Source organism: Odocoileus virginianus, chromosome 12 (genome assembly GCF_023699985.2).
Source record: "Odocoileus virginianus isolate 20LAN1187 ecotype Illinois chromosome 12, Ovbor_1.2, whole genome shotgun sequence".
Lineage (NCBI taxonomy): Eukaryota > Metazoa > Chordata > Mammalia > Artiodactyla > Cervidae > Odocoileus > Odocoileus virginianus.
In genome coordinates, this window is record NC_069685.1 from 63,084,269 (window position 1) to 63,112,013 (window position 27,745).

Below are 27,745 nucleotides of genomic sequence, written 5' to 3' on the forward strand. Positions count from 1 at the left end.
ATTACATCCTATTAACATTTTGTAAAGCAAAATAAAAAGAGAAATCTCCCTGAGAAATGTGAAAGAATTCTCCTTGCAAAGGCAGAATGATTTGTTAGAAACTGAAAAAAATGTGGTGGATGTGTTCAGAGCCAACATGAGCTCCTGCCGGACCCAACTTATTTTTACATTTTTCTAATGTCAATGACCTAAGGTCAATTTGACTTCTGCTACCGAACCATACATTATCATTTCCCCCTGCAATTCAAAGAAATACTGTGAGGCAGAATACAACATGCACTGAAAGAAGAGTCAGGTTCTTCAGAATAAGATGTTTTATTAAATTAAGAATTACTGCATACTCTCCATTAATCTTCCTGCCCTAGTGTTACTAAGTATATATGTATGTGTGTATATACACACATATATATATAAAATTAGTGACTTTAATGTATGTAATTCATGGCTTTAATTGCTGGATTATTTAAGTTTTACTACACTTTCCAAGAAGAGAGAAAAGTGCAGTGAACAGTGAGTACTTTAGTACTTTTGGACAATCTTCAACTTTAAAATTTTTTTTTCTATGAACAGAAGGGACCTCATCAATTATATGTGTAACTTCTTTATCAGAACTGGATTGTTAACCTATTATTCTGATCCAAGAGGAAGAAAGAGAGCCAGTATTTACAGAGTGCCTATTGGGGCCAACTGCAAGCAGGCTTAGGAAATAAGTTTCCAGCACTTTAAGATCCTTTAAAAAAAAAAGAGCAGTTACAATTTAAAAGTAGAAGTTATGGTGAAACTCAGATACAACTAGTTGTGGGAAGTTCCAAGGGCTTCTAAATAATGACAATGGAGACAATTCACAGACATCTATGAATTATTCACCCTACAGGAAAATTAAATACCAAAGAAACTTTCATATTCCTTACAAAATTACAATCATGAATACCTATGCAACTGCAATTCTCCCATCAAAACACTTGTGTTACTATCTCTTGAATGAAGAAGACATAAAAAACAGGTAATGAGAACGGGGGTCCTCACTCAGATCATGTCACCGCAGGTTCAGTGTAGCCATTCCCAGTGAGGACCTCCGAGGAGGACGTCCCATCAGAAGGTGCGAAGTTCACAGCACCGTCCGGAGAGAGCTGCAGGGGGCTATCCGCCCAGCCGGGACAGAGGAGCCTCAACAGCAAGGCCTGGCCTCTCCCCTCAGCCAGCGCCGGGACCCAGGTCCCCCTGGGGACATGCAAAGGGCTCCCCACAGAAGAGCCGAGCAAACCATCAGGAAAGCACTCGGCACAAAACGAACGCTTTGCTCTTCCCTAGAGAAAGCCCCGTAACACTTCCACTGGTATCTGTTTTTGCTGTTTGTAGGGAGAAAAAGAAGGGCAGAGAGGAATTCTGCTGGGACAAGAATCTCACCCAAAAGAGAAGGAAAAGGTGGTGGGAGAGACAGCACCCCACTGACAGCCACCTCCAATCTTAACCTACACTTAAGTCACTGTGTCCTGGGACAGGCTTTACCTTCTGGATGAAGTTTTCCACTTTGCTCTGCAGGCCCCACCACTTGAATTTGATGGTCACCAGCTTATAGGCACACATCTGAGGACAGTCAGGGTTGTTTGCCAGCTCCTTCTGGATGAGGAAAATCGAAAATGGGAAATCATGACTTGAATATTTAAGTCTTGATTAAAACTGACTGCTGTGTAACATCAAGGACATCTATGAAGAAAATCACATCGTATGTGTTTAATTCGGGTACCTGGGAATCTTAAATCATTTTAGCAAAAGCAGCAACATTCCCTTGCTGCTGACCCTCCTTCCACAGAGCAGGCTACTTCCTGGTTCTACAATTTAATAGGCACAGCGCTCTGCCTCAAATCACACTAGTCGGATTTCACATTAAGTACCAAATTCTATTCACATTGTGTCAACAGCACGCCTTTAACATGTGGAGTTTTCATAACGTCATTACTGCACTCACACCGTGGATGTGCTGGGGCCTCATCCATTTTATTGGGCCGCAGTAAGAAAACCATGAGGAAGCTTCGTCGTCGTCTTGTCTTCTAGCACTGGCAAGTGCAGGGGCACTGTTATTAACTGAGGTATTTTCCAACCAAATGAGGGGACATGAAAAGGTATGTAGCAGCAAACATCATCTATCATTACCAAGTATTTGGAAGCAAATTCCACACATTAGGATTTTAATTTCCACAAATAATTATACCTCATAGTTTAAATGTAGTCAAGAGTTAGGGTAAGAAAGGGAAAATAATGAGAGAAAAAAAAAGCAAGGGAGAGAGGGTGGGGGACTGTCTGGATTGGAAAAACAAAATGTTTATAATTTACTTTCATAAGAAAACAAAAATGCAACTAGAATTTGGATCCTCAAAACACGTTACCCTAGGTCCAGAGGGTATGAAAACTTAACTGTGGATTTTTAGGTTCAGAAATAAGAAAAGAAAAAACACTGGAGTGGACAGGAGAGAAAGAAGGGAAAAAACAAACACGACAAAGTGTTAACAATTCTCAGATCTGGGTGGAGGCGTTTCCAGTTCTATGCTTTTGGTTTCTTGACTGCTTCTGAAAATTTTCATTATAAAAATTGGGGGGGTGGGCGTTGCAATCCGCAGTACTGCTGATGATCTCTGTGAAACTGAGTGCAGGCGGCCGTCCTGGCACAATACATGAGCGTGTTTACCTGGGGGAGGGCGTGGGCCAGGAGCTCGCCGCACACCTGTGTCCTCACCATGGACGCACTGTGCATCACGGTTCTCCCAAGGCGGTGAGTGCAGGAGACGCACCGCCTGCCTGCCTGTCAGGGAATGTCTGACAGGAGGGCTCCTGCGTGTGGTCTCTCATGAGTCCTTTGTCCCTCTTCAAGCGGAACAGCACGCTGCTCCCAGGGACTGAGGTCACTGTGTGAGGCAGGCTTGGTCTCCTTTCGTAAACATTCTGCTTAGTCTTGCTCCCCTTTCTTGAGATACGGATTGTCTCCTGACCTTGTGACTAACATTACCCCTTGTTCCCTTGGTAACGGTTGCTGTACATTTGGTTTTCTGATCTCTATCATTCCCGAAAGAAGTTTCTTGTACCACAGCCTATATATACTCATAGAAAAATCATTAAAGCACCTTTGTTTCATTAGAGCTTAGGTCCCCGGGTTTTTTTTTTTTGTTTCTCTCTCTCTCTTTTTGGCTGATTCTCTGGAGCATGGAGACCCGTCATGCTCACTTTCCTGCCCGGGCTTCTAAGACTCTCTCGAGAAGGTCTTTGTGCCTTCACCCCCTCGAGAGGGCTCCTGGTGCCTTCGTGAGCGATGCAAGTCCTGTGTCAAGGGCTTTATTGGTCCTCTGTGTAAACCAGGGAATATCAGCCTCTTTCCCTCTTTTACTTTCTTATCGTCGACTCCCTACCACCAGGTTCCAGTCCATTAAAGGACCCCAACACCTGCCAGAGCAGAGAGCCTGGGGGGGCCCACAGCAGTGAGCAAAGGCGGCCTCGGTCCAGCCCGGAAGGCGGGTCGGGCTCAAAGAGTCCCAGGTGGCAGAGGGGAGGACCGCAGGCAGGGGGGAGGGAAAGGGCCGCCCTGACTCCCGTTCCAGTCCTGGTGTACTTCCAAGAGCAGAGCCATGTCTCAGGACTGTCGTCAGGACTAAATAAGGCAGGGTATGTACGATCCGTGCTTAGCTGGTGGGACTCAGCTGAGCACGCGCTAGTTCTCTCTATTTTTACACAGAGCTCAAAGAGTAACTTGAATATGCAAAACAGCTTTTCAAGAAAGTTTCTCAAAAGAGCAGACAGTTATGGGGGCCCTTTTTATAAAAACTGAAGTATGGAGTGAAAAGGTAACGCGCCTTTTACAAGGGCTCTCCCTTCTCCCTCACGGTTCTCGGTGTCACCCAGCGCTCGGGACACCTCGGCCCTGGCTGCAGCCACACCAGGTGCCACTGCCACGTGCGGTCGCCTCCCACTCACACGTTCACCCCACTGGCAGTAACTTCACTGTGTGTGAGCGAGTATTATTTCCAGCCAGCCACAGGTACATAGATTTTTTAAATGATGAATTTCTGGGTCTTATTCTAAAGCCTCAAGATTATTCCTCATTTATGCAATCATAGCAACCAGGCCACATTTCACTCCCCCCACCACCCCCTGCAAACCCTCAATAATGTTCCAGTTTCAAGTGAATTCTATGATATATGAAAAAAATTCTACTTTGGTATTATTAATAGGACCCAAAAGTTCTGTAGAGTCCTGCATGATTGATCATCTTTTCTCAGAAAACGTCTTCTGTAATAACATTTCACCTTCTGAATAATGACCAGGTACATGGATTAAATCAATGAGGCAGCACCACAGCACTTAAATACAAACATTACGTACAGCAAACTGTCCTTTCGTGAGTTCTATGTCAACAAAGGGACTTGACTAGCTTCTAGCTCTGTTTCTCCAATTTTCTTCCCATAAAACAGAGTACAATGTTAAAATTCAGCATGGATGGGTACATGTGTGTGTGCACATGCACAGACCCCCTTAATTTATAAACAAGTTTAATTCAGCAAGTATTAATTGGGCATCACTTACAACCCAATCTGTGCTAGGTGTTATCAGGGCACACGAGTGGCTGGTAGACAGGAAAGTAACTATGCATAAAAACAACGATGAAACCACTACCCTTGGTACCAACAATCTCTACTAGAAGGGACACCTTCTACTGTGGATGCTGCAGCCTTGGACTCCCATATCTGACCTGCAGGCCCTGCACTTAATTAAGCTGGGCTCTGGGGTCTACAAGTCAGTCCACAGCCTTCCCCAGTGGACAGCGAGCTTCTCAGGGCCCAGCCTCGTTGAAACGTCAGTAAGAAGGCTGGTCGTTTACAGATCGTTTTTTCAGTAAGCAATGAGCCAGTGTGGAGGTGCGCTCTAATCCAATGAGGGTCAACGACAACTCTCACATGAGATGCATCTGGGTGTATGCAGAATAAGGCATTTAACACAGTGAGGAGCGCCTGCCAAACAGCAGTGCTAGACTAGGAGTAAAGGGCTTGGGTCGCAAAGTAACCTATGTAATAATGTAGTCAGGGTTCTTTCCCTCCCCCGGCCAGTAGAAGCAAATGCTGGGCTCCACTTGAACTATTCATCCCCCACTGACGTGCCACTGAAAGCAGGGGTGTGAGCTGGGTGTGACGGGTGGGGTTGGCCCAGGGCTGCAGGGGCTAGGCTCATGTCCCTGACGTCCAATGGCTCGTCTTAAAACTTGCTATAGTTTTGCATTTTATTCTATAATATGCCCAAGCTTAACAAAATATCCCCCTGCCGACCAACTCTGGCTGAAACGTCCTTTCAGTGGAGAACCTCTGATATACCCACTGATTAGCCCTAAGACATCTTCCAGGAATGGAACATTCCAAGGTCCCTATTAATTATGGGCTACTGAGAGCTTCGTTCTCAAACTCCAAATCACTGGACAGCCTATGCTAGGTGAGAACCCTGGGTGTTTCTAGAACACCAGCTCTTCAGAATCCATGCCACCCACCCCCCCATTTTATAAAGACAGCAGGATGAGCACGGTTCTAATTAAAGAGCAAGCTAAATTTAATACATACATACCTACACTAAGCTGGGCCTCCAAGAACAGAGCACACACACGTGACTCCAACAATCACCCGAGTTTGTGTCTCACATCTTCCCAGTGACTTTGGCAGGCTGCTCAAATCATTTAAAACGACTACTGGTAATTGACAAAATCTATTGGTCTACAGAATTTAGTTTAGAAACTGTAAGTGATGGGACAAAAAGGAACCAGTTCTCTGAGCTATCTTCTGTGGATGTAAAATGTATAGTCAATCTGCTTTTGGTTTTCTGTCTAACATAATTAATTTAAAAAGTTCAGGGAAGAATATGGAAATCAATTAAAAGATAAGTGAACAAACAGCCTGCTGCCTTTATTTCTTGGCCTAACTCTCCACAATATCAACAAACAAGGGGGAGGCACAGAGATGACATATAGAAACATAATCTTAAAGAGCCTCGGAGAAAGATGAGAACACAGAAGTTATGTATTTTCAGTTATTAATACTGTATTAATATTATATTATTAACATCTGTCATATTTGAGATCTCATCCAATCTAAAGATGACTTATGCAATTCACCTCTTCATCTGTGCTATGGCCTTAAAACTAGTGACAAAAAAAAAGAAAATAACTTAAGAAAAGTCTCTATTAATGATGACAGAAAATAATGAACTTGACTACAAGTGGTAAAAAAAAAAATTCTTTTGGCATAATCTTTCTGACACTAAGTAATTAAAAAGTCTTAAAGCTGCTTATATCTTATATATATGCCATATACACTTCAGCCTGATAATTCTACTTTCAGAAATGTATCCCAACTCATCAGGTAAGAAAATAACAACACTGCAGATCTGTTTACAACAGCACAACCTTGGACTTGGTAAATGCCACACCCACTGAAAGAGCTGGTGAAACACCTCACAGGTCTTCCAAACAATGGGCTATTACATGAAGGAATAAAAAGCATAATGTGAGTATAAATAGATATCTGTGTATAGCATAAACATCTATAACAAAATAAACTATGTGCATCAGGGAATATAACAAGTAGCAATAATTAAATGGTGAGGCTACAACTGACCTTTTTCAAAACCTCTAAATATGTATCATTTTATAATCAGGAAAAAAACTAATACACTTAAAAAAATAAGACTCTAAAATAAAAGTTTTTGCTGTCAGCTGAGTAGTTTAGGACAATAATTTACTTTGCCTTAAATTATTAGTATCTGGAATCTATTTTAAATCTTCATTCATCTTTGATTACAACAATACATGTTTTTCTGCCTCTTTTGTTTTTGATGGTTCATAAATCAAAGCTAAAAGCTGAATTAAGATCTTTAATATATAACTTTAGTCCAGTCCATATTTAATTTTTCCTCATCTTAAACTTCTAAAGCAAAAATGAGGTATACAAGTAGAGTGAAATATTACCAACTCTTCAGAGTTACCATAAGTATTCTTATGAAAAAATATGTAACCTTTAGAAAATGTGAAAAATCTAAATGGGACAAAATATTTGCGACCCCATATCCTGAGCAGTGTTCCAGAACCTAGAGAACCTGAAGGAGTTTCCGCTGGTCTGCCCAGACTTCAGGAGACTCACGGGATGCTGGCCCAGGGCAGAGTCTGCTCTCTGGCCTTCAACAACACAAATGTTTTCTGATTCTTTCCTCTTCCACCAGTTGGAAAAAGAAAAAAATCCCCTAACAAATAAAACCACAATCTAAAGGTAGATCATTCACAGCTAATTCCAATCCAGCCCAACCCTAACACTTCCTAACTTAATATAGGAATAAATAAAAATTATTTAACTTGTATTTAATGAAAATACAAGTTTTATAAAGATTATGGCATGAAAATTGAAAAGAGCAACTGAAAATAAAAGGTAAAGTGTGCTGGGTTACGAAAATATAAGAATCAGAAGTTCTATAAAAAATAAAGTCATGGGCTAACAGAACCCCAAATCACTCATCTCTACATGATTTAAATTTCAGCTGTAGTACTAGCTAGTTGTGAAATGTTTCCAAAATTGTATTTAAATAGTTTGTGTATCCACTGAATTCCTTACATTTCACGTTTCTAACTATAAATGAAACCCTTAAACTCAAATCATGTTTTTAATTTAACAACACATATTAGGTTACTCTGAGGTATGTGGACGAGGCCTAAGGGAGAGTAATGTATACTGAAGCCACACAACGTAATTAAACAAAACGTGGCGTGTTTAACCGGAATGGTGAGCAATCAGCCCATGTTCTCCACAAGAACTGGTTTCTTGGATCTGTGACAAACACACATAAATGTAAAGGGGGGTGGGGGAAACCCCAAAGGCATTCTGCAAAGTCATTTTCTAAAAATGTGCTCTCACAGTTGCATCCCACATGTCAACTGCACATACACTCTTTCCTATTTAAAATGTGTCGGGATAAAGACAGCAGATATATGCTACATTTAACCAGTTAATATTTTGCAAGGACACAGCAGTTTCTATGAGGCTCACACCCCCTTTCAAATTTTAGACAATTTGAACGCTCAATTTCAGCTGCCGATTTCATAAGGCTAAGTTTCCAGCCCAGATTTCACTAAAGAAAAGTTATATGTAAATGCACTGCTGGGGCTATTGCCAGTGCGCCCACCAGCAAATGTCACCAGAAGATTACACTACGTGTGTCAAGCAGGTGTGCTGGAATCTCAAGGAGAGCCCGATTCTACCATTCCCGCCATTCTCAATCTGCTCCGATTTCGGTAGCCATGTGGACAGGCCAATGCTGGACATGACACTCTCTGTAAGTACACGGTGAGTCTAACGCTGATGTTTACTTAAGATGGCTAACCTGAATTCGCTGGATACTTACTAAGCGTCTACGCTGAGCAGACAGACCTCTGTGCTCAGCACTGCACATGTCAAGTGCGCTGGACACAGGGCCTACAGGCTGCGAGTCTGGAGGGTGGGGACGAGGTGGGTGGGGGAAGGGAGGGAGTGTGAACCTGTGCACTGCGTCCCTGACACGGGACACACCAAGGGTCAGGGGCAGGGTGTCGATGCAACACTCAGGAGGTTTCCGAGTCAGGAGGTTCCTATATGGTTGGGCAAAGGCTATCAAATGGAAGAAGTAAACGTGGGGTAAAGTTCTAAAGATTAAACTAACCGTAGGTTAAACTTATATATAGTAAGTTTCACAATAATAAAGACAGCAAAGCTTACTGCCTGGGAGAGAATGATTGGTCACATTTTCCATGTCTCCACACTTAATATTTTTGTAGCTCACTCCCATTTTACTCTGACGTGTGCTTCATACTTGCGTCCAATTACTCCAGGAGTGACACCAAGTACAAGTGAAATCACAAGTTCACCCTTCCAGTGAAACCCACGAAAAGTTTCTGTCCCTGACAGTGTCAGGAAGACGCAAGAGGCCCATCTTGTCAACGCACTCCTAGCACCCAAGTGGGACACCCCATCTGTCCACACCCAGTTCTTTGGCTCTGTCCAAGAACAGAGGCATTCAAGGGCCCAAAGTAAGGCTGGAACTAATCATGTACCGCTCCTGGGGAGCTCAGCTTCTGGAAGAAGACAGAACAGCTCTTCTGGTATCCTCCTAGGAGTTGCATAATTAATACACACTAAGGGTGAAACGCCTATTTTTTTATACTGAATTAAAAACCCAGCTGCCAAACTAAATACTTAAAAAAAAAAAAAATGTTTTAGGGTCTGCAAACATAATCCATAATGTGGTCTAACTAGAAACTAATTATTAAGCCTCTTTATACCACCCCCAATGGGGCTTCCAATGTGAGATTACAGGCGAGGGGTGGGTTTTTAAATGCCTTCACATCCCTCCCGGACTCAGAGCCGGGTCCAGGTGAGGACACAGGAGAGCAGCCCCAGGCCTGCTCCTCGGGCAGCTCAGTGCGGGGCAGGGCTCGTCAGCCTCTCGAGGGCCCTCTGGGCTGCATCCCTGCCAGTCTCCACCTCAAAGACGCTTCCACAGCGGGGTTTCAAATTCTCCCTCATCCACCTATTTTTCATTCTCCCCATCCCCGGTCAACAGAACCTTGTGGTATCTTTACATTAGGCCATCGGCAACCAAATCTGCCTTCTTTTCACAGATGTGAGGGGAGCAGAAGCAAGGCGTCTTGGTAGCACAGCAGAAAATACAGCAGCATTCCCACTGCCCACCGACAGCTGTCCTCCCCCGGCTTGGAGAATCCAGAAGGGCCCCCATGGCAAGTTCAAAATGAACCTAAAGCGTGACCACACACACGGGTGAACAATACGACAAACTGCTAGGCCAGGTGAAGCTCTGGCTGCTGGAGCTTCTGCGTAGTCCAGAAGTACCTGCCACAGGAGACAAATTGCACATGTCTTCATGATCAGAGAGAGTATATTCATATAAAGATATATAAGAAGGGGATATAAAATCCACCACAATTTCTGCATCAACTTTCTTATTCAACTCGATCCCCTAGTACCCCAGTGTTCAGATACCAAGTCTTTCAAGACACGTCAAGCAAAGCCTGTGACAAAGACCTTTACAGGCCTAATTATTAACTATCATGTGTGTGTATAGACACAGCAGCTTATGTCTTCATCAGGCATCTGGATTAAATGAAGAAAAAAATGAGACCATACTACAGTCTTCGAAGGTGTTGTTTCAGCTGGTTAACCTAACAACTCCACAGTCCATTAGAGAAGGGAAACTGCAAAGTTACAGGTATCTACATGTAAATGGGTAAGTCACTGGTATTGGTAATCACCACCCAGAAACACAAAGTGAACCACAAGATGGATGTGTGTAATCTACACACACACACATGTATAACGCTACACAGAAGCAACACACATCCGTGAGAAACGCACAGTTTTGCCTTGAAGCAAAAATGTTTCTCAGGTTATAAAATATTATCATGCAGACTCAATCAAGTGTTGAGACCTAAATAACAACATATAATTCATGTGCTCAGATTTTAAAAATTCTTTTTAGAGAGAAAATGAATATATATACAACTAAAGTCTGAACCTCTAGGTTTGTAATTTAAAAAAAATTAAAAAGCTATGCATCATACCATAAACTAAAGAAGTCTATACTCTTAACAAATACAGAATATATGAAAATCTATTATTCCCTGGTAACCCCATGACCCCTGCTAGCGAAGGCTCTAAAACTGTGCCGCCTCTGCTTTATGGCTGACCCTGGGTCAAGCACTCATTAAACACTCATAACCATGAGGGGTAAGGACAGGTGAACCAGGATGTGATGGACAATCCCCAACACCGAAAGCATGGGGACCCCTGGACACTAGACAAAGAAAAGGAATAATTATGTCCCAAACAAGGGAGCATATTCACCGACAGTACTCACTAAGCCCAGGAGATGATACTTTTTATTTTCAGAGACAAAAGCATGACAACAATGAAAAAGCTACCATTTATTGTAGACCCCCTCTCTGCAGGGGATATAATGCTCATTAGTCCTCACACAAACCTTCAGAGGCAGTCACCAGTATCATTTCCCACTTAGAGATGTGGAAACATGCTTTGGAGTTAAGTTATTTAAGTCACAGCTTGTAAGACTCATGACGGGTTTAATGGGTCTCCCCTACCACCACTGTCACCTAATAGCTTCCCAGGCCACTGGAAACATGACTGGTATTGAGACAGGTATCAAATTCTGGCAAATACCATGAATAAGAGAGCCACACCCCTGTCATGATACAGGAGGGCAAACAGGTACGTATTGGTGAGCCAGTGTCTCTGGATTAGGAGTGAAAATCTGCTATGTCTTCATGCCTTACACATCTCTGTGAGGAGTACTGAATCAGACATGACAGAAACGGCAGACGTTTCTCCTGTGACTATTATCCACATTTCTCTGGCCAAGTTTCTCATCTATAAAACGAAGGAGTTGTATTTACCCCATAGGAAAACTGTGAAGATTAAATATGACCTTGTATAGCGCCTGGCACCAAGAAAAAGGTTCTTCTCCTTCATCCAGTCTGGTGCAGACAAGCAGTAAATACGGCAGTAATTCAGAAGGAAAACACCACTGTGGGGTGAGGGAGGGGAAGTTTCAGCGAGATCACGGGATGCACTCTGGAGTGTGTTCTGGAAAGGCGCGTCTGCGGAGGGGCACGCAGCGCCTCTGGAGCACAGCGGGACCGCCAGGCAAGGCAGCACTGGGTCCGGAGCACCGCTCCACGCAGCCCCGGGGGAGCGGGTCCACGGCGGGGCTGCTCCTTCCCCCCCTGCCCCGAGCACCATGCCCTTCTTCCCTGTCCCCGTATTTCAGTAGAACAGAAACCTTCAGCTGTCATCCCTTTGGTGCCATGCAAGCAGGGCCTGCTCAACCGTGGCAGGAGATGCTGATAAGGGCAAGTCAGCCCCTAGGTTCCCATGATTCCGGCTGTATCACTGGCTAGTCAGTCCTTACTTTTCATTATCCATCTCAGCAGTAAGCGATGGGTTACTTAGTTATTCTTGACTACCTGAGTTATTTCTGAGATCATGATAACTCACTGAAATCCAGTTGAACAGTAACCCAACTTATGGAGTAGCTGCACCTACCATCACCTGGCCCAAGTTTAACAACCAACAGGCAAATGGAGAGAATGGTATCACTATCAGCCACACTCTCCCTGAGAAATCAGCTATTGTTCAACATCCCCCCCGCCGCCACACACATACAGAAGGGGGTAAAAATTCGCTACACTGCAAGGACTGAGCAGCTTCACTCTTACTGAGCGGCTTCACACTGCAACATGAAAAAAATGCAAAATTCACATTTCTAAAACCTAAACCTCTTTTAGAATTTTAAGTAACCATTAATGGATAATAAAAAGACAAAGCAATTTTAGTTAAAGAGGTAAAAGTCATAAATAAAAAAGCAGTAAATGTCATATCCCAAGTTCCCAAAGGTTGGAAATCAGGTAGAAATCACAGTGTCAAACTACGTTTGCTGTCTTTTATAGAACTGGCTAGGAGTTCCTACAGGAAAGATAGGCACCCAAACACACATAGCCCACCACATTATATAGCACCACCTTTTCAAGTTTATGCTTGAAAAACTGACAATGTGAAGAAAATGCGAGACTTAACTCACCTCCAAGTCTCAAGCCCGTGGCCCCCTACTATTCCCTGAAAAGAGGAGTTGGTATTATTGGGGCCAGACAGCCTGTGAGGACACCCAGAAGCCTCAAAAGCAGCCCACCTATCTGCTCCAACACAGTTTTCTCTCTCAAGGCCTGTGTTAAATCTCAGAGAAAAGGCTTCTCCTCTGACTCAGGGTGAGTTCTAAAGTTCACATCGAGAAATCTTGAAAAGGGTGTTTGGTTTTTTTTTTTTTTTAATCCATTAGAGTAAATTTAGAACACGTATACTGAACTTGTCCCTTAATTTCTAAGTGATATATATATATCACTATCTGGGTATTAAAAGTCTCTAGTCATGGCCATTAAACTGGTAGAATCTTGAACCAAACTCTACCCAGAGAACAAATGTGAAAATAAGATAATTATGAATCATTTCTTAAGAGAAGAAAGTCAGACTCATTCTTCATTTTAATCGATGTGCAAGACAGTCCCAAACAGTCCAACGCCCATGGAGAGCCACTCACTGGGTTCTTGCGGGGCTGTTACAGTGACCCCCTATCTACAAGCAACAGCGAGCACCTAGACTTCATTTATGGATGGCCTGTGACTGGCTTCAGCATAACCAGACTGGTCACCAAGTCAAGTCCTGCTGGTGGAGAATCTGCTTCAGGCATGTGCAGGTTTTCATGCGCCTCCCCTCCTGTCCGATCAGCTGGAATAACCTGCCATCAGCACACTAAGCCTTCTCTAAGGGACTGTAGTTGGTTTAGCGGATGTCTTTAAAATCCACTCTATTTCCACAGCGATTTAAATTACTACCTGGACACTGCTTTCCTTACTTCCACAAATGAAAATAAGGATGTGCTCTTTATTAGACAACAACCACTTGCTATCAAGACTGCTCTCTGGTGCCCTGCTTTCCAAAATATAACTATTAAAAGGCCAGGAACATGAGCCTGGGGAAGGTGAACTTGTTCAGTTTTTACTAAGATTAAATTTAAAACTATCAACCTTCATTCAACATAGACTTCTGTACTGCTTCAAGTCTCAAAAGAGAACATTACAATCCCCAAAGACTAAATCACTTGTCTCTTGTAAGAGTTATCAGAATAGCATTATGCTGAAAGTGACAGCCTGGCTCTGTTCTGTTTGTTAATGCAGCACAGACTTGCTGGCCAACTGCAACTGGCTGTGAGTCCTTATCACAAATAAAACTGTTTTTGTGCCATTTCTATTTTTCACTTAAACGTCACCAGCTCTTCCAGACTCAGGACCTGTCAAATGTCCTGCTGCCAAGACTCTGCCTGTCAGAAAGGTCAGCATCCAGTACCTTCCAGTTGGGTCCCAGAGGGCCTCTCTTGGTCTTGACGGACTGGAATAATGCTGGGTCTTCATCAGCTTTGTAGTCCTGCAAAGCAAAACAAAGTCAGAGGCAGAGAAGAAAACCAGAGAAAATTCTCTAACCTTGGCTGGAATAGCCCTTTGCAGCTACTGAAGACAGGACAGGAATCGACTGGGCTCACTGTGCTTTGCATAAATGCAGGGAAGTGCTTCTGTGTGACATTAAGTTGTCTGTTTGGTTCTCTTTGCTCTAAGCTTTTACCTTAAGGCAAAACAAGTACATAATAAAAGTAATACAAGTTTTGATTAACAAGTCCACCACAACTGGTTGCTGGATTGCTGTTAATATCTCTAAGAACAAAATTTTTAACACTTCTCAACAGTTTCAGCATTTTGATACACGTATCAACACACTCAAGAAATAAAGCAGACCCACACCAGTTTTGAAATGCCCACGAGACTCTAACGCCCGCTGGAGAGCAACCATCATGACTGGGAATACAGATCAGAACCGTGGGTTCTGTGCATCCCGAGCGCTGCCAGGCCTGGTTCTGAGGTGGAGCCTGTCTGTGGAGAGTCGCCAGGACCACGCTCAGGTCAGTCCCAGGTGGCCGAGTGAGGTGAGGGAGGGCTTCACAACTCCGTATGGGACTCAGTCACAGCATGTCACAGGGCACAGCCCTAAAATCTAGGTTTTATGCAAGGTTTCTGTTTGTGTGAATTGTTTCCCTTAATATAGTCTTTCTGGCAGAATGGAAAATACAAGAGAAGTAAATCCTTTTAATCATATCTGCTTTACAAAAGCTCTTGTGTCATTTCACACGTACACACACATAATCCACATAGAGAAATTAAACTCTTTTTGAAGAGCTAACGTCCAGGTTTAAAAAGTGAAGTCAGTTATAATACTAACAGTGAACAGAGGTCAGATGGAAATATTACAACAGGACAGCCTTTCTTCTTGGGCAGTGGTCCTTCACAGGATTTGTGGAGGACCACATACTTTGAGAAGAATGCCCAGACAAGTCAATATGAAAACATATCATTGTTTTAGAGAGGCACTGAAGGCACGCCAAAGCATAATACAAACACTCAAAATCAAAGAAAACAGGCTGAGAAGCAGCACATCAAGACTCGACAGTTATTCAGTAAGTGCATATGGCACGTCAGTATTTTCTGAAAAGAAAGTCACAAATAAATCACATGAGGAAGGAGAAAAGCGAGGTTCAGGTAGATAACAGAACCTCCGTAAGCAGCGGTAACTGGGCAGATGCGTGACCTTGGACTCAAAGCCTGTCTAAACGGCTACAGAGGCAAACCTGACTGGCCGCGGCGGGCCTTGCTGCTGAAACAGGCAGCAGGGCGCAGACGCGGGAGGAGGTCAGCCAGCGTCCAGGGCTACAAGCTGGGAGGAGCCGACCGCACGGAGTCAGACACCTGCAGCCACTCGGTGTGTGGGGGCACATCAGCAGAGAGTTCAATTGCTGTCAGCTAACAGGAATTCTTAAATTCCAGTTTAGACCCACAGCCTAAAATTAACAACTTCACTGCGGACTGAGGGAAAAAAAGAATCAACTGCACAGGTGATCCCAAGACCCAGGTTCACAGTGAGACACCAGCACTCCTGCTAACAAACCACCATGCAACGTTTTCTTCTAGGTCAGAGGCCTGGAAACCCAGAGACGAATTCAATGTCCTCCAAAACTGAAAGCATTTAACATCCTCTCAGATAATCACTTTTGACATCACCTCCCTCGATTCAAGGTCTATTTACTGAACAGCCATCACGGAGAAGGGTGCATTTCATAAGCACCAAGCAGGGTGCAAGATGCTAAGAGGTAGTCTGGGGGTCCGAGAGCAGAAGAGCCAGCACCTGGGTCGGGCTCCTAGGAAGTCAGTCTAGCTGGAAGCAAAGCAAGAGACAAACAAAAGGTACCCGCAACCCCAGGGATAACATGTCCACTGCCAAGAGAGAATGGAGAGAAGAAATTACAGTCAGAATGGAAACCAATCAACACCAGCTGAGGGAAAGTGTTTTTTAAATGAGTTTTAACTTCATGTTTAGAAGCAGAAAAATCTTTCTGCTAAACCTCATTGTGTTAAAATCTTTTATGATAAAATTTCAATTATCTGTATAATGCTCAGAGGCCTGGCCAGTGTTTAACACTTAACAGTTCATCCCACTTGAGGGAAAAACACTTCTTTTTTTTTTTTTGCTTTTTTACTAAGCGAGGTGTGACCTTACTGTGAGCAAGATGCCCAAGTGTTTGCTTTTTCACAAAACCTAAGATATTATGGAGCCCTGCATGAGCTGAAGAGTAAATAATCACATTTCCTGACTCTGAGAGACTGCCAGTTACAGGATGCTCCATTATTTTACGTACCATTAAAAAGGAAAACACTAGGCCAATAAAACATGCCACAACTGGAAGACAGATCTGACTTTGACTAAATATGAGGAGAAAAATGAGAGGGGAATCTCAGAACTGACGGAACAGAGACTGTAGAACTCTCTCTGTGGATTCTAAACTTGCCAGCTCCAAGACAGAAAGAAAAACAAGTCCGCAAAATACAGTGTACACAAGTGTTAGTAGGACTGACAGTATACAATAGGGCAGCAGACAAACCAAGGCAGAACTCATTTAAGAAAAGCGAGCTTGGTCTGAATTGTAATCAGCATAAATTATTGTCTTATAGAGGTAAACTAATTAAGGGGGTGGGTGCCCCAGGGGAAGGGCTGATGCTGGATTAAGGCGGCAGCACTGAATGTGAAAATGTTAAGCGGATGGATTAGATGGACTTCTGGACAACACTCCTTTCTCCGTCCTAACCCCATCCAGCACCACAGCAGGGTGATGACTTAAGGGATTTTTCAACACTTATTTGACATAATTAACTGAAAAATATGGAGTAACAGTTATTTCAGAGCTTTCATTATTAGTGCTGTTGACTGAGTAACTTTTCTGAACTATGGAGTCACAACATGACAGAGGGGAACTGCACCCTGAAGACCACCAAGCTGCCGCATTTCTCAGGTGAGGAAACCACTGTCCAACAAGGAGGTGGTATGGCCCACCGACCTGGGACCTGAACACCAGCTTCCTCACCCTCCCTCTGCCCGAGGCTCGTTCTAGGCCATCACACAGGAGGATGGTAGAAGGGCATCCACACGAGCCAAACACATTTCAAAAACATCAGGCAGCAGCAGCACCACAGATACCAAAGTGGATTCTCCTGAAAGGCATGAGTGTGTGCATATAAAACACACAGACACACACCCCCCCCCAAAAGCTAAGTCTCCCCTCTCTGCTCTTTCCCCTTGAATACAAAGCAGCAACATTGAAGATACACTGGAAATGTTAACAAAACCCAATTATTAACAATAGCACCTTAACCTTGACAGATGAGGAAAATGCATCTTGTCAAAACCTAGGAATTTTCGCACTTTTTAATGTTAGTTTGAATACACAGATGTTTAATCCGCTGAATTAAGTAGCAAGATATTAACAAGCAGCAAGCAAGTGTGGTTTTATTAACCTCACTTTTGTATTTATATAACATTTAATTTTTTGAACAGTATCTCTCTGGCTACAATTTTATCATTGGGTATCTAGTTTTGTCTTTCTGTATTTGAAATCAACTGGCTGATTTATATCCGTATCACAATGAACAAATATATTCCTTCATGTATGACAGTTTCAGCATACAGAATGCAACCTCAGCTACCAATTATAGCTGCAAATGAGCAATAGTGTGGAATGAGACAGCCTGCTGGCTTTGTTAGTATTCTGTCTCCTTTGGGATCCCATGGGGAAAGGGGAGGCTCTGATGAAGAGAAGCCCTTGGCTCATGGTTTATTGTGCTTGCCACCAGCTGCAGACTTCTCATCTCATTAGTTCTTTTAGAATACTGTGGGTGAAGACAGCTGTAGCCTACTTGAGTCTTCAGCTCCTGGGTATTCTGAAGGCTGAATTTGCTATGCACTTTCTGTAATCCTTGGGAAAAAAAAAAAAGCAGATTCACTGGGCCAAGGAAATGTATTTTTTAAATGAGTTTTAAAATCACATTTAGAAGTAGAAAAATCTTATTGCTAAGGTGCACTGTGTTTAAAATTTTTTTATGATCAAATTTTAATTGTCTGTATAAAATGCCCAGAGGCCTGGCCAGGAATAAGGGCTTAGTAAAACCATCATTATCAAGTTAGGTGTAGTGTCCCCAGACACTGCTCACTCTACCAATGCCTGAACAACAGAAAAACACAATGGTATCAGCATAAAGTAGATGCGGATCAGTGTTAATACAACTCTATTTAATTGAAAACTCTGTTTAAGTAAGAAAGGAGGCAAGTCAAGACACCCTTTGGAGAACAAATAAAATCTAATATGGTAAATAAGTGGATTACTGAGTCTCCACGCTGGAGCCACAGAATACATTCATTAAATTCTTATAAATAACTGTTTTCTGTCACTGGAATACAAAAGTTGTGCTACCTCTTGGGTGTACATCTGTTACTCACTACCGTTCTCGATAGAAACTCTCAACAGAAACCAGATTCATTCTGAAGACAAAGAATATTAGTTTTATGAATCTTTTAACATAGTGGCTGCCCCCGCCCCAAATGCAAGTACAAAATCTGTGCTGAGCCAACCCAACCGTCCTTGAGCCCAGATTGAACTCATGATTATGAATGGGGAAGGGAGCAGGAGGTAGGGGCAGGCTGGGAGGAGTTTCTTAACAGCTTGTGGAAAAATCAAGAGCTCCAGACACCAGAAACTGCTTAAAGAACCATGCCTGGGTCACCACAGGTGACGCTACCTGTATAGTGAGGAAAGAAAACACCGGCCCAGCCCATGTACGTGGGCGAGTCCTCCACACCTACCTTCCCCGGCAAAGAGAAACAACTCTACAGGGCAAACAAAAACTTGAGAGGGATATTAGGATCCTGCAGCCTGTTTGTAAAATGCTGTCCTTTAGCATAAGATGATTAATCAGGTGTCTACTCAAATAGCTCAAAGATAATCACCAAGTTTAAAATGCAGATACTGCTTGCTCAACTCAGCAGAGCTCATTTCCTCTAATCACACCCTAAAAGTAAAGACCAGGATGGGGAGAGAGCTGAATTAAATAGGAAGATAAATAACAAACATCATTTATTAGCACTGCACTGGATTTTTCAGTACTGTAGCACTTAGAAAAAGGGGGTTCCCGGATACTATCATCACTAACCCCAGTGTGTAACTCACTGGAGCTGAGAAAACTCAAGTGACTCCAAAGGGGAAGCCTATTAAGAAAAAAAAAAAAGTTTGCATTAAATTTTGCCACAAGAGGTGCAAAGAGAAATTAACATTTACTAACTTGTTTAAGATACTCATTTCAACATATTTTCAAATAAGCAGCTTTCTTTCCGATTTTTAATTACATCTCCCCAGTGAGTCCTCACCCTTTCAGGTTCCCACAGAGTACCATTAATATAGTATAAGTAAATCTTATTAATTCAGGTTCTACTACCTTGGAATTTATAATAATTCGGACAGGGGCTGGACTGAAGTTTATCTTTGCATGATCTATGAAAAAAAGATTTGCTACACAAATTAATAGAGTAACAAGATCTCAGGAGGGCTGTTTAAACAGTTCAGAAGTGTTTTAGAGCAATTCAGAAGCATTCATTTGCATATAATTATTATGCTAATTACAAATCATTCTTATCTATTCATTAAAGTAGATTCCCAAAGGACCACTAATTGTCAATAACTTGTTGGCCTAGTTTCTGTTGCTGAATGTACCTCAAAGGAACAGAGTTGCATTAAAAAAATATTCTCTAATTCAGCCCTCTCATTAATCCTTACAGGCTTTCCACCAATGAATCCTTAAAACTGAATTTTTAAACAACTGCCCTGAGAACTGAGAAATGCCGTCAAACCTACACACCCAAGCAGAACACTTGCTTGTAATCTTTTCAACCTCACAGAGACCCCGCACAGTGAGACTTCGGGTGGGCGAGCGTGGTGGACAGGGGAGGGGGACGGAGGCTGTCAACAGGACCCTGTGCTGAAAGGTGGCCCCAGCCTCAGGCACTGCTGGGCTAGAACACAGCTAGGGCAATCGCCTCCTCCATTCTTTCTCATCTTGTCCAAATCACAGCCAGAGCCTGCCAACCCTGTCATGGTTATGAAGGCAGACCCCTCAAAGCCTTTGGAAGGTTACAAATTAATACAGAAAGAGAAAAAACCCCAGAATTTCAGCCATGAAAAGAAGTTACAACCACAAGCCTGACATTCACAACCCAGCAGGAAAACCAAATAGCTGGGCTCCAGAAGAGGGGGTTCCCGGGGAGCCAAGGGCTCGTAGGTATCCCCCAGGTCTCCCCTACAGGGGTCAGTAGGCTACTGGTTTGGAGAAGCCTATATTTCATGCACAAATATACAATGTATTTGTTACTGTCACAAATTTATTACTATGTATTTACATATTATAGCATTAAGAAACAAATATATTTTAAGCTCTTCACACCAATGAAATTAAGTACCAACACACCCATTAGTCAGTCTTACTAAAGATGATTGTTGAATATTATATATCTTAAAATTAAACTGCATATGCCTAAAATGTAAATAATAAGTTTAGCAAAGTTTTACTTAATACAGTGCTGTGCTTAGTCGCTTAGTCGCTCAGTCGTGTCCGACTCTTTGTGGCCCCATGGGCTATATAGCCCGCCAGGCTCCTCTGTCAGTGGGAATTTCCCAGACAAGAACACTGGAGTGGGTGGCCATGCCCTCCTCCAGGGGATCTTCCCCACCCAGGGAACGGACCCAGGTCTCCCACATTGCAGGCAGACTCTTTACCAGCTGAGCTACCAAGGAAGCTTCCCTGATGGCTCAGATGGTAAAGAATTCCTGTTTTTAACACAAAATGCATTTCCTTAAATGACAGTAGATCGTAGAACATACTACATTAAATTCCTTAAAGCGGGAATGTCCTCTTGAGAACTTATAGGGTGAGCCCTCTCCAGTACAATGTTCATTTTGGTTCATGACCCGGGCTTCAGGCACAGCTGCTCCTAAGTCCCAGGACCCCACTGATTACATTAGCACCAATTTAATAAACACTAAATAGGACATGGTTTCCCTGATTCCTCAGTAGGTGAAGAATCTGCCTACAATACAGGAGACACAGGTTCAGTCCCTGGGTTGGGAAGATCCCCGGAGGAGGAATTGGCAACCCACTCCAGTATTTTTGCCTGGAACTCCCACGAACTGAAGAGCCTGGGGGGCTACCATCCAAAGGGTCTCAGAGAGTCGGACACGAATGGCCGACTAAGCTCAGTTGCTTAATTATATAATTAAATATAACATTTAATTATACTAAACATAATTATTAATTATAAATATAAAATTACACATTTTAACTTTAAAATATATAATATTTAACAGTTATCTTTAATAAAACTAACTTAGTGTGTTGGTAAATAGGATATAATTGCAGAGAAAAATTTAACTTTTTTTTTCTCAAACAATAATAGCAAAATCTGATAAGCAGCATCATTCCTGCTACTGTCTTTGGCAACATTTTCGTTCTGGGCACACACCTCCTCGCACCCTTGGGATAAGGCACTGCCATGGAAACTGGGGTAAGGAAGTGAAGGTCCCGCCCAGCCAAGTTCACGGCAGCTGGGCAGGATGAGGATGCAGAGATGCCCTGTGGACACCTGGGCTCAGGGAACGTCACTGCAGGAATGCGATGCGGTTTACACTCGTCACCTGGTGAGACTCGAGCACTTCACTCCCGGAGCAGCCTAGAGAAGCTCTCCCTGAGGGCTTCCACTGCTGTGAAGGGCCTTCATTAGGAATGCACTTTAGAAACTTGATTCGGAGCTGTTTATGCTGATTTCTTTAAAAATCTCTCTCATTAGCTGCTCAAAAAAAAAAAAAAAAAAAAAACCCACAAAAAAAGTTTTCTAACTCTTACCAGACCATTTCTCCCCACCCAGGAATACTTCACACCTGACCACCTGCATCACCCTCCCTGATTTTTTTTAACTCTGAAACCGTGCAACAGATTAGAAGTGAACACTAATAACGGGTTCTAACGGGAAAAGTATCTTCTGTGACATAAGCTGGTACACCCAGAGTTTTCAAGGAGAATTTTTATATTTTTGCCAAGATTTAAGCAAGCAGGAGATAAGCAATGTGTTCTTTTCCCACCAGAGGGCACTGCCATCCAACTATGCCTTCAAATACAGAAGACATTCTCTAAATCCACCCCTGGATGCAAACCTAAGTGTTTCACAGTACTTGACCATGTAAGGCACCAGAAGAAAGTGGGAAACATTTTCACATTTCTTTTTAATAAGAACCATGCTTACATTTATTTATATCTTCTTTGAGAAAGGGTGGGAAAAAACAAAATACCTCTGAAAGTCACTACAAAAAGGATCCTGACAAGGGTTTGTGTCATAGCATAAAGGGAGATGAGACAAGCCATTGACAAGTGAAGCTTCGTAAGCAAAAGCAAAACCACTGCTACCTCAAAACCTGTAACTTGAGTTGTTCTGTTTTTTCCTTTTTCTGGAGCTCAAGGAGGCCACTACTACACGTCAGGAGCCGAGTCACAGTTCTCACCTCTTTATTATGCACACACTTTAATAAAGAGCTTTTGGAGCTCCTGCACATAGACCTGGAATAGCAGCACCCTTTCGAGATAGAAATGAGTATCTGGGTTCATTCTAGTGGCAGAAGGAAGAGGTACTCAACTAGGCTGAGTGTGTGCTCACGCCAAGGAGACCTGAAGCACTTGGCAACCGCAGGCTCCTCGCACTTGCTGGAGGCTGGCCACAGACTTCTAATAAACAAAAGCTCTTTTCAGGGCTAAAGAATGGGATAGCCACAGCTCTGAGAGGCAGACGGCCCTTCTTAGGAAGTGAGAAGCAGCAGCTGGGACACAAGGAACATCTAAGATGCAGGTGTTTCCAAAAAGCTGCGAGCAAGAACGAACTGGAAAGATGATCAAGCCTGACCATCGAGGATTATCAGCTACCAAGGGTTATTTCTGAGGTCTATCAGGTTGACCCCCAAAGTGTCACTTTTGCAGCTCAAAAGCTGACAAATATTAACAATTTCATACGGTCCGATCAAATATTTAACTTTTTCCAGTAGGATTTCATCATGTTTCTAATTTTAAAGAGGAAAAAAAACATAATCTTGTAAAGATTATTTAGAAAGCATGTTTTCTGATTCTTACATTTCTTTAAAATTATGAAGTTTTTTTTCTGAAGGCAGTGCAATAAAGCACATGTTGCCAAGACTATCTACTCAAATGTGTAACATCTGGGCACTGTCTCACAGAACGCCTGATCAAAAGAAAAGATATGCCTGAATCCTTCCTAGAGCACATGAAACAAACAGTGCTTAAGTGTGACCAAAATTTACACGCCTAAATAAATTAAACCAAGTTTCATCAGCTTTCCATGGCTGACATTCAGGAAAAAGTATGTTTGAAAAGAGCAGTAAGTTTAAAACAATACATACTCAAGGTTTAAAACAATTATAAAGTGCCAGACTGTTCAATACTCAAATAATGGAATGGTGCTCAAAGTGAAAAACAAATAAATGGGTGGAAAAGGCAAGTCTTACATGCTCGTTTCCAAAGGCAACCGAAACATCAGAAAATCAGATACAGAGGAGCATACTTCCGCTGTCAACTGAAATGGGATGCTGCCCTGCCCACCAAAACACATTCTCCAAACAAACAGATCACAGCCAGAGAATAAATGGTCAGTGCTGGAAAGAACAAGCAAAAAGCACAAACTTAAAAAGCCAATTCATTTTCCTGGAGATCGCCATCACCACGGGACTTCCTACTAGCGGCTTAGATGACCCCACCAATCCCATTACTGTCTGTGGATATGCAATTGATGGGGACTTTTCATTTAGTGGTTCAAACTGTAAAGAATCTGCCTGCAATGGAGGAGATCCGCGTTCAACTCCCGGGTCGGGAAGAGCCCTGGAGAAGGGAATGCCAACCTACTTCAGCATTCTTGCCTGGAGAATTCCATGGACAGAAGAGCCTGGAGGGCTACAATTCATGGGGTTGCAGAGAGTCAGACACAACTGAGCGACTAACACTTTCATGTCTTCATTTAGGTAGGTAATAAACACCAAATCTCCCATCTCGTCAGCCTCTGAACCTGGACTTTGACGGCACTCTGGAGTCCAGCGCTGGTCTATCAGACGTGAGAAAAAAAGCTCTTTGGTGGAGGGCACTAACCACCACCAGACTACATGATCGGAACAAACAAACTCCAAGTCACTCAGAAACACTTTAACATGTTCACTAAGAATCCTGCACGCTCTTCAGACAGATACAATTCTTACTTTATCTGGAAAAATATTTACCATGCCAACAGAGAGCAAATAGCAAGTCCCAATAAATGTTTGCTAAGCGAACATGAAAATATATGAGTGGTGTTCTCTATTTTAAGTACCCACATCAAAAGACATCTCAGGGTCTCTAATCTTTTTACTCTACTGTATGTATGCAAATTTTCAAACATGCCACAGTTCAGGGGTTACGGATGGAGGTAACCAAGGCTACGGATGAAAACTGCTATTACGATGGGGCGGGGGGAGATTGGGGGACGCACAGGAAGATGGACAAAAAGGCAGGCACTTGCTTGTTTTACATCAGTTAAGAATGCTCTTCATCAACATCATGCAAAGGAAGAAACAACATACAGGGAGACGTTCTAGAAAGAGTAAGTCGGCAGCCCTGCTCTTGAGGCCTGGTTGCCCTCCGTCAGTAATGGCAAGTCACAGCACTTTGCTTGGCTCAAACTCCTTAACAGGGCAACTCATGACTGGTGTGGATGTTCTCAACCATGGCCTCCAACTGAGATTCCCCCTGCTTCCAAAATCCTAGAAGAGTACCCTCCCCGACCCTGTTCACCGTGAACAGGGCATTAGAGCACTTCTCAAGAGCGATCAGAGAGCACCGAGAGAGCTGGACCGAGTCCAGAGCTCCGGAGGTGCTGACCTGGCCACTATGGCAGTTACACTCATGGGCAGGAAAGGATGAGGAGCTGGAAGCGACAAACTGGGCAAAAGGGGGTTAAAAAGGTCGGAAGAAGGAAGAGATATGAATGAAATCTGAGCCTCATCTCAAAAGTACAAGCGTACTGGGTCACCCACAGCAAAAGGGCCCCTCCGACCTCTCTGAGGAAGTCTCCACCAAGGACTTGATCAATCAGACCACACCGTGCACATTCTGTCTGTGACCCAGAATCAATATAGCATGTGAGTTTCAAACCTGTCTCTTCCTTTTAGGAATACCATCTTCAGATAAACAACACCAAGCTTACAAAACTGGACAACTCTTGGTTTTGAAATGCCTCATTCAGGAAAAATCTTTCACCTTTAATAAATATACCCCAAGATGTTGACACGAGGGGGAAAAAAATCATTCTTTAAACTTGCTGCATTTTAATTTGGGATGGAGCTGTAGTTTTAAACTACATCTACCGACCAACTTAATACTTACACGCCATTAATATTTGCTTATTATTGACATCTAAAAAACAGATGTTAAGCTATGTATCACTTTTAGAACTGTGAGCCTTAAAAATTTGAACTGAACATTTTTCCTATGAAAAACGAATTGGAAATGTTAAAAATCAAGTCCCATACAAATCCTTCAGAGGAAGCAAAGACTATAGAGGAAGGCTGATACAATCCTTTCTGGTTACAAACAAATACCTAAAAATGTGGTTCCAATTTTTTTCTTTTTTTAAACGGTGCTCATTTTCTTTCAAATTACTTCCAAAAACGAAGGTCTCTCTGATGTTAATCGTGTGTACACTTCAGCTCACACTTTAAAGAGTCTCCCTCTCCTGGGAAGTGACTTTTGTATACAAATCATGGGAAGCTACTTAGACAAAGTGCTGGAGATGATTAAAAGGGGCCAGATTCAAATTTATACCTTAAAAAAAAAAAGCAGAAGCAGATGTCAACTGACTCATTTGTGTATATTTTGGAAATGAGTTGAAGATATGCATGTGCATTTCATCAGAACATTTAAAGAATTCTCAACTTTTTACTGTGGTTATGAATCAAGAACAACTTTAGAAATTAAAAATACTTTGAAGCTTATATTCCACTGGAATATATGCTGGACACCTTGACTCCTTACAATCTGATCTAACTGAAACACTTGTTAATATGACAGAAACGCATTTGCTCATGTAGAAAGAACCGTTTTTAGAACTGAAGGTACATCATATATACATCATGGTCTAGGATTAGTAAAGAAGGAGCTGAAGTAGCATTTGCTCACTTAATACTTGAACAATAAAAACTTCATTCCTCCAAACTGTTGCCCCACTCCACCCCCCAATTTCAATACCACACAGGGGAAAAAATCTGCACCTTCCCACCAAACCTTTATTGAAAAGCTCTCGACATAGGCAATGAGCACCTTGCTGGATCCTAGAAACACAGAGATGATCAGTCCAGTCTAGACCTCCAAGGGGAACCCGGTTTACTGAGGAAGGCTTTTCAGGAGTGACGTCCGGGTTGTATCTGAAATGAGGGAGGGGTGGGAGGCTGAGGGGACAGAGGATCTGAGTGGGGGCGGCGGTGTGTGCTCACTGGCTGCTGGAATTACAAGCAGAAGGCGCCTTCCTTCTTAGAGAACGTAACATCCTCGTGTGTCACTCTAATGCCTCTTTTCACTAAAACAAGAAGTCTGTTTTGTTTGGCCAGAAGATGATCGGGTGGGGACATTTACACAGGAATCACAGACTGCTCAACTTGTTTCATTAGGCAGTGATGTACCTTCTAGAAAATTACAGAAAACACTGGCCACAGCAGCAGTCCTATGCAGACTTCCCATTAAGTCATCGAGGGAAAAAAACAAGTAACCCATCAATTTAAACGTACGTATGATTCCTGTAGCAAACTACTCGGTGACTGTGTCACACTGGCAGAAGTTCAGAGTCATTTTGACAATGTCATCCTTCAATTATGTCAAGACGTCAAAGGCCCCACCTGAGCATCAGTGACACTGCGAATCTAATGCATGGTGAAATATGGTACATCAGCATGACCCAACCCAGCAAGTCCACAATGAGAACTGTCTGACACCAGCAAACCAGCACTGAGAGTTAGATACTCGAAGTCGTCAACAGTTGCTCTGAACTGAAACAGTGTTCAGGGCTGTTTGGATTAAATCCACCTGCAGCGACGGAAAACGCCCACCAGGTGGAGTAGAAAGATTCACGTTTCACTCCCAACTTCCTGGTTTCTTAACTTCGACCCAATTCATGTTCATCCTGATTTGGGAGACCTGGCTGTACCCTCTCAAAATTACTAACCAACTGTTTCCGTTTCTTTTAAAGCAAGTAATATGCAGGACAGAAATTCAACCATTTAAGGTGTTTTAAGAAATATTAGAAAAACCAGGGTTCATTAAAAACAAAATGAAAACCAAGGCATTAAGTTGGACTGAGACTAAAGTGAAGTCATTCAGTTGTGTCCGACTCTTGCGATCCCGTGGACTACACAGTCCATGCAACTCTCCAGACCAGAATACTGGAGTGGGATCGAATCCAGGTCTCCCACATTGCAGGCGGATTCTTCACCAGCTGAGCAACCAGGGAAGCCCCCCAGGAGTTCAGGTACCAGCCTGAGCGTGGAGGGATCTCCACACCTGCAGGTCTCCCTGCTGGAAATCCACCTTGGCCCATTCACAGTTACCAAGCTCCCA

The 27,745-nt window shown here is 42.9% G+C and overlaps 1 protein-coding gene across 2 annotated transcripts in view; it reads right to left on the minus strand.

The window, feature by feature from the left end:
- The window catches only part of PITPNB (phosphatidylinositol transfer protein beta), a 58,392-nt gene that overhangs the window by 6,792 nt on the left and 23,855 nt on the right, over positions 1–27,745 (minus strand). For both annotated transcript variants that reach the window (XM_020876681.2, XM_020876682.2), the window contains exons 8-9: positions 13,980–14,057; positions 1,510–1,620 (exon numbers count right to left, since the gene is read on the minus strand). In XM_020876681.2, coding sequence (XP_020732340.1) covers positions 1,510–1,620; positions 13,980–14,057 — 189 coding nt within the window. The remainder of the gene's footprint in view (positions 1–1,509; positions 1,621–13,979; positions 14,058–27,745) is intronic.